This window comes from Elgaria multicarinata, chromosome 14 (genome assembly GCF_023053635.1).
Source record: "Elgaria multicarinata webbii isolate HBS135686 ecotype San Diego chromosome 14, rElgMul1.1.pri, whole genome shotgun sequence".
Classification (NCBI taxonomy): domain Eukaryota; kingdom Metazoa; phylum Chordata; class Lepidosauria; order Squamata; family Anguidae; genus Elgaria; species Elgaria multicarinata.
Genome location: NC_086184.1, coordinates 25649634 through 25663618, shown reverse-complemented (window position 1 = coordinate 25663618; position 13985 = coordinate 25649634). Strand labels below are relative to the sequence as shown.

The 13985-nt window shown below is 40.4% G+C and overlaps 1 protein-coding gene across 1 annotated transcript in view; it reads right to left on the bottom strand.

Moving 5' to 3' along the window:
* PLCG2 (phospholipase C gamma 2) overlaps positions 1 to 13985 on the bottom strand; it is a 73495-nt gene that overhangs the window by 35301 nt on the left and 24209 nt on the right. The window contains exons 5-13 of the mRNA XM_063141227.1: positions 11667 to 11751; positions 10025 to 10108; positions 9607 to 9650; positions 8648 to 8720; positions 7677 to 7778; positions 6299 to 6417; positions 6123 to 6208; positions 5261 to 5381; positions 3445 to 3613 (exon numbers count right to left, since the gene is read on the bottom strand). Coding sequence (XP_062997297.1) covers positions 3445 to 3613; positions 5261 to 5381; positions 6123 to 6208; positions 6299 to 6417; positions 7677 to 7778; positions 8648 to 8720; positions 9607 to 9650; positions 10025 to 10108; positions 11667 to 11751 — 883 coding nt within the window. The remainder of the gene's footprint in view (positions 1 to 3444; positions 3614 to 5260; positions 5382 to 6122; positions 6209 to 6298; positions 6418 to 7676; positions 7779 to 8647; positions 8721 to 9606; positions 9651 to 10024; positions 10109 to 11666; positions 11752 to 13985) is intronic.

Genomic DNA, 13985 nt, shown 5'->3' with positions numbered 1-13985 from the left:
TCATTTCCTGCTTTGCCTTTGAAACCTCGCAATCTTAATATCATTAAGCATCTGCTCCAAAAAAATCTCCCTCCATCATATGACTGAAAGAAGACTGCAGACAATGGAATTTGTAGACACGACCTCCGCCCAGAAATAGAACCATAGTTCTATGTTGCTCAGAATGTGCATTTTGAACACCAGCTAGTTTGTAAAAGGAGAAATCTCATCTGCCCTACATTCCTTGTTCCATAGGAGCAAGAGAACTATAACGATTTTGCTGTCATACCCAGTTACTTGATGATGATGATGATAATATATTTATTTATTTATTTGTTACCTGCCTCTCCCTCTGGATCGAGGCACGGTACAACACAAATGCAAACACCATAAAATACATATAACTAAAACATTCAAAACTAATACATCATTAAAAGCAGCACATTATTAAACGGCATCTTAAAATTCAACTGGGTAGGCCTGACGGAAGAGATCAGTCTTTTTAGCTTTCTTAAAATCCGGAAGACTGTTAAATTGACGAATCTCTCCCGGCAGGTCATTCCATAATCTGGGAGCAGCAGAGGAAAAGGTCCTCTGGGTACTAGTTGTCAGCCTTGTTTTTGTTGACTGGAGTAAATTCTTCCCAGAGGATGTTAGGAACTGTGAGGTAGCTGACGATGAGGAGTCTGGGGAGGAAGAGCCGCAGGCTGGACCCAGTACCAGCATGGCTGGGTAGCAGCCAGCAGAGGCTCCCTCCAGCTCAGCCTTAGAGGAAGAGCAAACAAACATCTTACCAGTGCCATCGTTCAAACAACAAAGGGCGGAGAAGGAGGCGTTACGCAGATCCAAGCGTATTGCTACTAAACGACAGATAAACTGGGAACAGCTGTGATTCTGGGCTTGGGTATTTAAGTAACAGTGCGCAGGCCAGGAATTTGTCAGACTTAATCTGGTTTGCCTGAAAGCTCTGGACCTTGAAACCTTGGCCTTGTCGTGTTTCTGCTATACCGGTTGGACTACAGACTTCTTGGACTCTGTGACTCTCTCCTGCCCTTTGGAACTCGGACTGGCTTTGTGGACTTTCATGACCCTCTCTCCCGGACCCTTTATGACAACTGGATTGATTTATGGACTGGCTTTGACTTCGGCGTAAGCACAGAAAGACTGTTGTGTTTCTTTATATTTGAACTGTGTGAGAAATACAAATTAAGTGTTATATCTTCATTTGGTGTGTTTGCTGGTACCTGGCGGTCTTCCCAGTCTGGGCACACAGCCCATGTAGATAAGTTGAAAAGTGGCTGGTTGCGAAGCCGCTTTCCAGGACAAAGGACCTGAGTGTGTGGGGCGGATTGTACAGGAGAAGGCGATCCCGCAGGTAGCCTGGACCCAAAACATGTAGGGCTTTAATGGAGCGCCTTTTCCCTTATGTACCTCCCCAAATATTAAGATCAAGTAGGGATGCCCTCTTGACAATGTCCCATTTGCCTGGAATTCAATATGCAGCAACCTGACAGAGAGTGTTCTTGATATAGGCAACCTGACTATAGAATCTCCCTGCACCCCTGTATATACACAGCACCAAGACTTACATGCGTTCAGTGTCAAAGACCTGTTAGTTTACCCCAGCTGTTGACTGACTTTCCCTCTTTTTCTTTTGCTGAGTTGTATAAATTGTTAAATACTTATTTCTGTTTCCCCCACTTTGATTACAAGTTTTGTCAATGTTTTATTTTACAGTGTTTTATTGCTTGTACCCCACTTTGGGATTATTTTATAATGAAAAGCGATTTGAGAAACAATTTAAGAGATTTCTTAAATAATAAATAAGATAAAATAAATACTGCTTTTCCATCTGCCTGGTGATAGAGAAAAGGTGTAAAAAAGTCTGTTCCTTTTGACACCGTGTGTCACACAAGCTGTTCTCCCCTCACATTTCAGGAAACCACTAACTAAAATTAGCAGCAGTAATAAAATGGTTCTCTCATGAATAGTTCTCTCAGCTTGTTAATGATATGCATGGAAAATAGTGCCTCACCCTGGCTCAATTCTTACCTTTAATAGTTATTCAACATGAGTGCAATTGCTTTTGAAAAACTCCTGAGAAACATCATTTGGTCCAAAATACCACTGCTAGACCGACCACCAGTTTTTAAACCCACCTTCACTAGTTGCTGCTCCACTCATGACCACATTGCAAAGGTGCTAACCCTTAAAGCAGAGGTGCACAAGTTGTTCTGGCTTACAGCACCCATCGTCCCTTGACACTGGTTATGGTGGCTAGAAAAGATGGGAGTTGTAGGCCGAAAACATCTGGAGGGCCAGAAGTTGGCCACCCTGCTTTAAAACCATATACATCTTGGGTTGCAATTATCTGAAGGGACATCTACTCACACAAGAACACACTGACATGCTCAGATCATCTTTTCAGATAAGGCAGGTGATGACCAGAGAAATGGTTCTTCCCAGGCAGAATCAACTAGCATCTAATCTTGTTATGTATGCATGCTTTTTCAAATATTGGTTAAACCAGTTTTATCTTCGCTGGTATGTTTCTTTGTGCCAATGTTTTAATTGGCTACATTGTCATATTCTACTGTTTTAAATATTAGCTGTAAGCCACCCAGAGAGTGACCATACTAATGGAAAGCATATAAAATGCCGAACAAACAACCTACACAAAATGTATTACGGGATCAAGTCTTGTTCCTTAAAATCTTACAGGAATGGTGTATTTGCTTTGGACAATTTCAGGCTGCTTTGTTGGCACTCTAGATGGATATTACTGCAATGTGTAAGCAGTGCTTCATCCACACAGCCACTCCACTGTTTATTCCCGCAAAAGAGCTCAAGCCTAAAAGTACAAATTCAAAAGGCAAGCTTCCTTTGCGGCTCCCAGTGAAACACTCTGCATATCCTGGATTTGTTAAGGAGCAGTACATGCCTGTCAACATGTATACTGGCTATTGTGGTTGGAAACATTTAGCACAGATGAATTTGTTAGCACAAAATAAAAGTAAGAAGTATTCTTTCTTGTCCTGGGCAAAAGCTGCCCTCAGTCTTTAAAAAGTTTAGAAGTTTCTTTTTAATGCCAATGGTACGTTAAAATAATATCCATATGCTTAAAAAAAGTAGCAACTGTTTTAATACTGATATGAAAGATGCTTCCACCCTAGTCCATCCCTGCCAGTTCACAAAGACGTCACATGCAGACCAGTGCAGACTGTGCTTTCTATATGGCTGACTTCTCATACAAAGCCCCTGGGTGGAGTGGTGAAATATCAGCCTGTCTTCAAGACACTTCCTAGACTTTGGATTGTGTGTCACAGCATCCAGGCAGGAGTGCAGCTAAAGTTCCCAGCCAGAAGTACAAAAACCTGCCATCCGAACTACCCAGAGAGGACAGCAGGAAGTGAGACACCAGGATCCCCAACTCCCAATACATTTTCTTCAGCAGATTAAACTTGCCTTGATGATGAACCTTTCTTTCAGTTGAGTGGGTGAAGGTAGCTGATCTGCACTAGCTTCAATAGGCTTTGTTAGAAGCTGGTCCCCAAACACCTCCCTGAACACTTTGGCAATGTAGCGTTGCTGATCCAAGGTGCAATGTTCCTCAATTGACAAAATCACTGGGTACCTTAGGCAAGGAAAGCAAAGATGATGACAACAGCACTGCTTTATCCTGCTTCTCACAGTGGCCAGTCCGATTCTTCTGGGAAGCCCACAAGCAGAGTATGAAGGCAGCAAACTATGCTGAAGTTACACATACACACACATACACATACACATACACACACACACACACACACACACACCGCCCTTCTTAAAAACAGGTGGTATTCAGTAGCACATTGCCTTTGACCATGGAGATCCCATGTAGCCATCACCACCTATGGGTGCACTCGGCCATAAGGATAAACTATGGTTTATTTACAAGAATGACGCACAGTGAGCCTTGGGACCAGAGTTTAGGATAAATTACCAAAATTTAGAGTGTGGATAACAAGGCAAGCTATAATTAATCTAAAACAGAAGCCAAAGCCTCCAAACTAAGGAAGGAAGCACATGAACTCAGGGAGAGGGTACCCTCACTCTCATAACACTAAACTATGGTTTAGCGCTGTGTATGAACCAGCCCATTGATAGACCTATCTTCCATGAATTTGTCTCACCACCCCCTTTAAAGCCATCGATGGTAGTGACCATCACCACATATTTTGGCAGTGAGTTTGATAAATTAGTTATGTGTTGCCTGAAGAAGTTCCTTCGTCTGTCCTGAATCTACTTCTTGGATGATACAGAATTCTAATCATAAAATCATAGAGATGGAAGGGGCCATTTAGGTTATCAAGTCCAAGCACCTGCTCAATGCATCCCTGACAAAAGGTTATCCAGTCTTTGCTTAAATATCTCCAGAGATGGAGAGCCCACCACCTCTCTAGGCTGTTGGTTCCATTATCTGATTACTAGGAAGTTTTTCCTGATGTTCAACTGAAATCTGCCTTCCTGTAACTTAAGCCCATTATTTTGTGATGGGCTTAAGTTACAGGATGATGCAGAATGACTTGTTGCCCTCTTCTTTGTGACAACCCTTTAGGTACTTGAAAAGTGCTATCATATCCTCCACCAGCCCATCATCTCTTCTCAAGGCTAAACATACCTAGTTCCTTCAGTCTTTCCTCATCGTTTCTAATCCCCTGATCATAATATTGTGAAAGAGATCTCTGGTGTGTCTCTCCCTTAAAAAGCCACAAACACGTTAGCCTTTTCTCTTGGTCTAGGAGGTGTACACATGGGGAATTGGTCAGTTTGAGATGAACTACATCAACTGCACAGCTTTTGCTAGTCCATACATTATGCACACACTTTTCAGCATGCCTTGGGCTGACCATGGATTTGGACCTGGATGCCCACATCCAAAACCAACACACTGCTTATTCAATTTTACCGTTTTAAAGCCCAATGAGCCCAGCAGCATGCTCCTTTTCATCAGGCTCTAGTCTTACACCCTGCCCCAATATTGCATCCGATACATGAGGCATTTCTAGCAAAACAACATAGTTAGACTAAAGACGGCCTTGGAATCTGCTGCAGGATTTTTAGGGGGAATCAACATTTCCGAGACTAGCATCTGTGTTCCTTGACATGTCTGGAGGCTTCACGAACAGACAGGTGAGTACGGAAGGAAAGATGGGATCCCTGTTTTTTAGATCAGTAAATCAAGCACAAAACTGTACTTTCTCCTTAGGAAAAACGTTTCATTCGAAAAATAATGAATACCTACTCAGATGTGACAAATGCATGTTCCTTGATTGCCTGCACAACATCGTCAAATTTAATTTTTGTTGTCCGTGTCCATCCATGATAAATGATGGGTTTTCCATCAGGACCATCCCAGCAATCCACTAGCATAGGCAATAAAGATAACACAAAATGCAATATTTAACAGTGTGTTTCCAGCACTTCAGAGTGCTCAATCCAATAAATTAAATATATGGATTAAAAGATGAAGTATTAAAAGCAGCCATACTTATGGACCAGGAAGTTTAAAAGGCAGTGCAGCTCTTCAGACATTAAGGAAGCAGAAGCTAAGATCTAAAAAGAAAATTATGATTGCTTCTCATCTGCTTCTGTGTACTAGAATGACGTCTTAACAGTGAACATGTATGTAGAGGTGGTGATTTTATAGCCCTTATTTGAAAAAGGGAGAGAAGAGGACTTCTCTTATTCACAGAGCAAAGGGCAGCTGCACAAATTGGTAGTTCCAGAACTGGGCTACCATCCATCGAAGCTGTCTTCTTGTTTAGTTGGTGTCTTTCCCACAGTTGTATTTTATCCCTTGTTGGTGGTTTCTTATTGGCCAAAATGGGGAAAACCACAGTAGTTCTCTTCTTATTTATTTAGCACCATCAACGTACATGTATATTAGATGATAATAGAGGGCCTTGCGAACATTCTCTGCTATGAATATTCAGCTGCTATGAACATTTAAGTCCCTGCTTAGTTCAACAAAGGTTACCAGGAAAAATGAGACGATATACCAAATGAGAATGTAACAATTCTAAGGAGATCCTTCACTAATTACCACTTTATAGTTCAAATTCTCACATCTGAAATTCACTGTGCATGTAAAACAGATTACTCACACTCAATACATCGGCATCCCATTCGAAGACATCTAATGTAAGCTTCTGGAGAAGACTCACTACGAAGCTGGTCTCCTGTGAGATATCTGGAACATGAAAATAATATTCAAAAGGTATAATTCAGTTTTCCATATTATCTAGGATGATAATATTTACTTCTCTTTTTAGCAACTTACGTGTTATGTGAAGAAGAAATCCAATAGTGGGACAAAGGATTATTCATGTCCTGAGGGTCAATTGAGTCATACTTGTCATCCCATATACTGTTTTCTTTTGAAAAAAGGTAAGTAAGGAACTAATGCATACAAAAAGAGAGAGAGAGAGAGAGAGAGAAAAGATGTAAATACATTTTAATGGAGAGAGAGAAAGAAGAGCTGAATTTCTCAACTGGAATCATAACAGAATGAGAGATAAGAAATTAATCTAACCATCCGCCTTTCACTAGTGGATCACAATCCACAAGTCAGTTGTGTCCCAATTAAAGGTGGGTCATAGCAGTGGAAACCCACTGAGGAACGAAATGCAGAAGTTACAGTCCCTCACAATCTCTGCATGACAAGCTATAGCTACCAACATTCCCGCTACTTTGTAATTTTGATATGTCCTTTTTTTTTCCCCACCTGCCCACCTTTTATATGCCCGGGCTTATTAGAACTGATATTATTTTATCTTACTGGTCTGGATTTTACACTCTGCAATGCTCTCTTGCTTTCATGAGGAGACTGGTGCTTTAAATCGTTAGTTTGCAACTGTTAGCCACTCCAGAAGCTCTTTAAGAACTGAAGAGTTAAAAGTATAGAATAGTTTAACTATAGCTTTGAACACTTATAAACTATAGAATTTACTGCCACAACGTATGGTGACAGCCAGCAACTTAGATGGCTTTAAAAAGGGATGAGACACATTCATGGAGGATGTCTACTAAGGCAGCAATCCTATGGCCCCTGGACAGAGTCTGGGGGATCGTAGTCGAATTCAGATTCCTAGATCCAAGGTTGGAGAATCTGCACTCCCCTCCCTCTCCCCGCTAGCACTCAGAGAACTGCACCAGCTGCCTCTCCAAGGTCACAAAGGCAACCTTGGAGAAAGGGTAAAACGGGAATGCCAGTGGGGAAAACAGAAAGGGGACTGGGGAAGCCTCCCCAGCCTCCTTCCCTCCCGCTCTGACACGCCCCAGTTGGACAGGAGAAAAAGCCCAACTAGCCAAAATGCAGAGAGAGAGGAGTGTGGAAGTAAAGATCCTCCCGCTCTGCATAGGATGCCCTATGCAGCAGCAGGCTTACAGGGATCAGGATAGGATTGCACCTTAAGGGCTACAAATCATGAAGAATATATACTTCAGGATTAGAGACAGCTTCCAAATACAAGTTGCAGGGGAACAACAGTGGGAGAGAGGTATTGCCCTGCCTGCTTGTGGCCTTTCCAAACGGATCTGGTTTGTCACTGAAAAAAAACAACCATCTGGACTGGATAGGCCTTTGGTCTGAATCCAGCAGGGCTTTTCTTATAGAAGAAACGTTATAAATAAAATGTATGAAAACATCAGTATCTTACCTCATCAACATAGAGAAAGGGTTCATCAGTTTCTCTCATAGTGTCATCAATAAATTTAGACATCCGTTCTCTTACTTTATTAAGATCCTGTGCCCAAGATTCCTGAAATTTCAAGAGTATACAATTGTAATTTAAACTCCCCTGTGTTTATCTTCATAGTTGATATAATTTAACATACTTTAGAAAAAAAAGTTTGCTTTTCACTAGAGTTCATGGTATACCATTGAGCAGACTATTCAATAATTATTTAAATGGTTAAATTAACTCATTTCTTTAAGAGACATAGGTCAATCCCACAGAAAACCATATGTACACAAAAGAGAGGAGTGTTTGCATAGTCAGAGGGGGGTTGAAAACATTTACATCAGCTGGTAACCCCTTGAAGCCACAAGTCACTTTTCCATTTAAAACCAAACTGCTTGTACAGCCAATCAATTGGCTGCAGTAAAGCACCTTCCAAAACATCTTTGGCTGTGTGGACTTCTCCTTCATGTGCACATACGTATGGCCATCAAGGACTGCAGCTACAGCATGTGAGTCAATTCATAACTGAGTGAAATTAGTACAAAACAAAAACCAGCCCCAACAGCCAATCAAAAGACAGTATTGTCAATCCATCATCAATATCCCAATATAAGGCAAGCCAGAGATGCTGTTTGATTGCTGGAACCAATTGTCTTGTTTTGTGCTTTGTCTACCAGCAACTTGACTTGTTTGAACGTTATCTGACCCTGGAAAGACCTCGACAACTCTTCTGCGCGTCCCTGAAACCTGTATTGTTTAACTTGGCTCACAACGGATATTCCTGGCATCCTGAACTTGGACTGTTAATTGATGATTCTAGCCATGGCTTATCTTGCAACTCCTGTGATTTATGACATCTACTCCTACTTCCCTGGATCCAACCCACACTACGTCACACATACTTCCTTGAGTTTTACAGAATAATCTGAGTTCAGGGAACATCTCACCTGTTGTTCGTGTAGCAAAAATCTCTGAAAGTCATGCAAATGCACTGCTGACGCATCTGGACGATCGGTGTTTCTGCAACAGAAGAGGAAAGGAGAAGAACAGTTATTAAAAGACAATATCAGTGGAACAACATGCGAAAGTTAGTCTACACACCATGACAATGCCAAGATAAATATATGAGGGGGGAAAGAGCATTGTATTAAAGCAAAGCCTGACCACCACAGACAACATCTAAATTGTCTAAAGGTTAGCTCACTAGACCTCCATTTTAGAAAGTAACTAACGAAGCACCTTGGAAGATACCAATACATGACATAATCTTAGAAAAATGATTTAAGAATGCACATTTTCATTTAAAAGATGAAACACCCGTATTTTTTTCTTGTTTCGCACCTCCTTTTGGGGGTGATGGATAAGAAGAAAGACAGAATATCAACTGAAGAGATGATCAGTAAAAGCAAGATGTGGGCAGGCAGGATAAAGGGTAAGGCCTGCCATGTTTTGTGTCAAGACCAAACTTTAAATGAAAGAATATCACAGTGAACTATTGTGAGGATCAGTTAAAGTTTCAATACATTAAATGAACTCAGTTAGGTAATTTTAAACTCTGGGCTTAATGGCTTAATGTTCTTACCAGGATCAGGGGTCTTTAGACAGTAATATGCATTTCTTCACTTAGTAAGCCACAATGTGATGAGGATTGTAAGAGAGCAAAATCTAGTTTAAAACTGGCATATGAATTTTGGCTTGTTTGTTTATGTGACTGGTTTGTTTATGTGCAACTGGGAGGAACAATGGAAGGAACAACAACATGCAGCTTGTTCACATTGTGATTTAACAATCAAGGCTGCATGGCTTAAAGTAAAGTAATCTTGCCTCACTAGTTAATACGTTATGACAAACTGTTTCCAAAACATCACATCTCAAGAAGTTTCATATCCAATAACAGACATCTTACCCTAGAAGGAACATAGTGGAATCCTTCTTGAATTCATCAAGAATCTGAGAAGGAGAAGACGAGAAATAAAATATGGATGTTTTTACTATAGAACAGTTATTGCCTGAAAAACCAATGTTTGCTATCAAGCAACTTTGCAGTAAAAGCTTGTTTGTTTAGGTCATTTCTAATTCTGCAAACATGTTCACCCTTTCTATTCTCCAAAGATACTACAGATTTATTTTTTCACAATAGATACCTATGCTTCTGATTCTATAAAACTACAAAAAAAGAGAATAAGATACCCTGCTTATCTTCTTTGGTGGATGGAAGGCTTGCATTCTAGCAAAGTTCTGTATTCATGTTATAACACATACATTTATGTACTAAGAAAAAGTAATTTGCCCTTGTGTATGTGGAATAAGAGCTACATATTTACCGATTTCTGTTGCTCAAACATAACTTTCTTGTAGAAGAGATGGAATTGCTCAAAGCTAAGCTCTTCTTTAACAGCTTTTATTTCCTGTCAAAAAAAAAGTGATAAAAAATGGTTTTCTCCAAAAGCTACTTCTACACAAAAAACTCGGAAACAAGATGTAAATTGTTTCCTAATTACCTATATGAAGAACCAAGAGAACTGTAATTGTATGAGAGATCTCTATCTAACAAGTAAAATAGCAAACCACACGCTATTTAAGATACAAGGGGCTAATACTGCCCCCCTATATCCTACACATCCCTTTACTAGATTGTCCAGCTTTTTCAGCCTCATTTTCTTTAGCTGAGCATTTTTCTCCTCAACAAAAAGAAAAGTTGATAAACTCTGCAAAGTTTTAGCCTTGATCTTAGCAAAGGCTCCACAGTCCAACTATGGAGCAATAAATTAAGAACCAATGATAGTCAACGGGGCTGGTGCTATATAGCAGGGGTGGGCAACCTCAGGCAGAGAGGCCAAATCTGGCCCTCCTGGGGTCTCAGCCTTGTCCTTTGGGGTTCTCCATATGGCAACGGCCCCTTTTCCTGCCCCCTCTTTTCCCAGACCACTGGTCATTTGGGGGTTCCCCAGTTTTGGTGCAGTTCCTTCCACCCATCCTAAAAAGTTGAAATGGCTTCAATGCTGGTTATAAGAGCTTTAAACTACAATATGCTGGTGCTTTTTTGTCATTGCCCCCTTTGCCTTCAATCCCACCAACTACTAGAATGTGACACCCTACACGCACCCCAAGAGCTTCTCCAAAACTTAATTTGGCTCATGGGCTGAAGGTTCCCCATCCCTGCTATATAGTGAAAACAATGACCTCTGACTGTGCAGAGTCAATCCAATGTATGATGAAGAGTGGTAAACAAGTGTTTGAAACAACAACAACAACAACAAAACAAAAATGGGATTAAAAGCTTGAGATCTATACCTCAATTTCCAAAGCCAGAATATATCTACAAACTTTGAGAATGATAAAGGTGGGGGCTGAGCAAGGGCAGGATAGGAAGTGGTCCTTAATTTTGCAGAAAAATAGCTCTGCCCCAATATTTTTAAAAAATGACAGGGCGAGAGAAGTATTTATGCCTATTTCGCTTATAAACTGGGAAATATCCTTAGGAACAGACGGCAGTGCAAAGACACTAGCTATCAGCATACGAGAGGAAATTAGGGGCTCCAACAACACACTGCCTGTGATGTGTATCTTTGGAACCCTATTCTCTCCCCAGAGACCCTCTCAGCAGCAAAGGGAGGGCTGCCCCTTTGCCACTAAAAGGATCCCATGCAGAACAGGTCTGTGCTCCAAGGAAGCACATTCTCAGCCTCCCTTCTCCAAAGTAAGGGCCACAATCTTCACAGGTCCCCTCTCATATTCAATATCCTAAAATACAAAGGAATCCTAGTCCAGAAAAAGTAATTTGTATCAAATATCAGCTATGGGGAATCTTTATCTCAGGAGAGACACATTTGTTTTTATCTTCCAATGCGGTCATACATGTAACAGCGATTATTATGGAGTTGCATCAATTATAAGTTGATTGGTAAGATGCAGGACATGTATCTATACACATTTGAGCTTTAGAAACGGTCAGTTCACACTTACTGAAAACTTATCTTTCAGGAACTTCACACTGCTCACTTTGAAGTTTACTGACGGAAGCACAGTCTTCAGCTCTCTAAGGCTGATGCTGAAAGCAGGAGAATGGGGGAGGGGAGATTAACAACAATGTTCTTGCAGTCAAACTGCATAGCAGAAAGGATTGTTTTTCACCAACATGCAATTTAAAATTAAAGGCTTGGAAAATATGGCAGAAGAAAAGTAGGAGATCAGTACTTTCCAGTCTGCAAACAATAATAGTCTAAATGGACCAATGGTCAGATTTAACGTAAGTTTGATGTATTACTTAGTCGTTTCATAAAATACATTCTGTAAGCAACATACAAAATCAAATGTACAACCAACCTAAAACTTTAAAAATACAATTAACAGTAAAATCCAAATCAAACTAAAAGGTGTAAACCAAATGTCAGCACAATCAATCATATAAAGGGAGCTAAAACAACCACAAAAATCCAACCAGCAGTAACCGTCAACAAATATAAAAATATTAACATGATGTTAAAAAGGGCTGGGAGAATAAAAATGTCTTAGCCTGGTGCCGAAAAGAACATTAAAGTATACAACAGAAGACCTTTGCTTGGGAGAGCATTCCACAAAAATGACCACCCTGTAGACTTTAGGTTGAAGAAGACCGTCTTGCTGATGATTTTTGGGCACGGGTCAGTACATATACATCTGCTTCTCGGATAAAGTAGATAAGACATAGGAAAGGTGTGGAGCATTTTCTGATTTTTGCCCCCCTTCTGGGTGGAAAAGCAACAGTGGGGAATTTTGTTTGGAAAAACAGCCCATGGGAAAACGTTAAACATCCTTTCAACTTTACTCCATTGAAATTTACACGCCCATGTGACTGAATTTCAGTCGTGGTCTGAATTTCAGACTATGCATGGCTCTCACCTGTCTCATCTAGATTGTCCCTTACGTTGACAGAACTTTTTCCAAGAAGGAACATATATGACAAATTGAAGGGAGCTGCCTCAAGATCAAAGGTCATGCTTAATATTTTCATCACCCTACATCACATATAGGCTTTACTGATGCAAACTGCCTTGATCTCACACAGCTGAATATTGTAGTTGAGATTACTAAGAAACACACGTTAGTAAACAGAATAAACTCATTATATGGTTTCACAAATCCCTCCTGCTGATATACCATGTTTTAATTGTATGGTGTCTTGATTTTGTAGAACAAATCAACACTTATCCCCATACTTGTGCTAAGCCTTTTCGACCTTGAAAACATTCTACAAATACAGCTTTGTCCTAGCTTCTCTCTGAAATCCCCATTTTCTAAAAATACAAGAACAGCAGCCAGGAGATTTGACTAAGGATAAAGTGCAAGTATCACAGATACAGTATGAGAGATATGCAGTTTTAAGACAGAACTCTTCACGTACCCCCAAAATACGGAACAATTCAATTCCTTCCCCCATTTTCCAATATTTTAAGAGTGCCCTATATAGGAATGCAAGTACTGGGGAATTTTGTTAGTTAAGGGAATGTGCTACTAGCCCTCACGATTACAGCAAAAAGTTGGAAATCTACAAGATAGCAACCAGATCCCAGCAATCAGGGGACTGGATACTAGTGTCCTATATGGGCCCCTGTTCTTCTGCTATAGCTACTACCTATCAACATAATTTCAGTAGTATTACTGAATTTATCTTAGCGTCAGCTCCACTTACTTTCAGGCTGCTTCCTGTACTTTAACTTGTTAGACAGGATTTGACCCTGCATTCAACCTAGTCTGAATGCATCTCTAATACTAAAATGGAAGTGGCCCTTGTTACCAACGGAAGCCCTCATAATACTACTGCACCTACGACCCTTGTCTGGGCATATTGAGCCTCCAGTCTACTAGAAAATGGAAAATTAAAGAGCAAGAAAGCTGAATGTCCAAAATAATTTGATAAAATTGGCTCTGACCATTTTAGATAAGCATGTACATACAAATGAAGCTGACTTATTTATTTTACCCTACTTCCAATGTTCAAGGGAGCTTGCATAAGTTCTGCCATCCCAGGGATCTTCCACATGTCACAATACCGAGTTTGACTACTGGTCTAATTAGCCCAGTATTGGCTATTCTGACTGACAGAAGCTCCCTAAAGTTTCAGGCAAAGATGTTTCACAGCCCCACTACCAGGAATACTTTAACTGCAGATGCCAAAGACTAAACCTTTTAAAAGAACCAGACCATTTAAAGTAATTTGTAACTGCTGCTTGCTTTATTTTTATTATGTCTAATGCTGCATTTCAAAATAATCTTTCTCTCTGATTCAGTTGTGCTATTATGCAT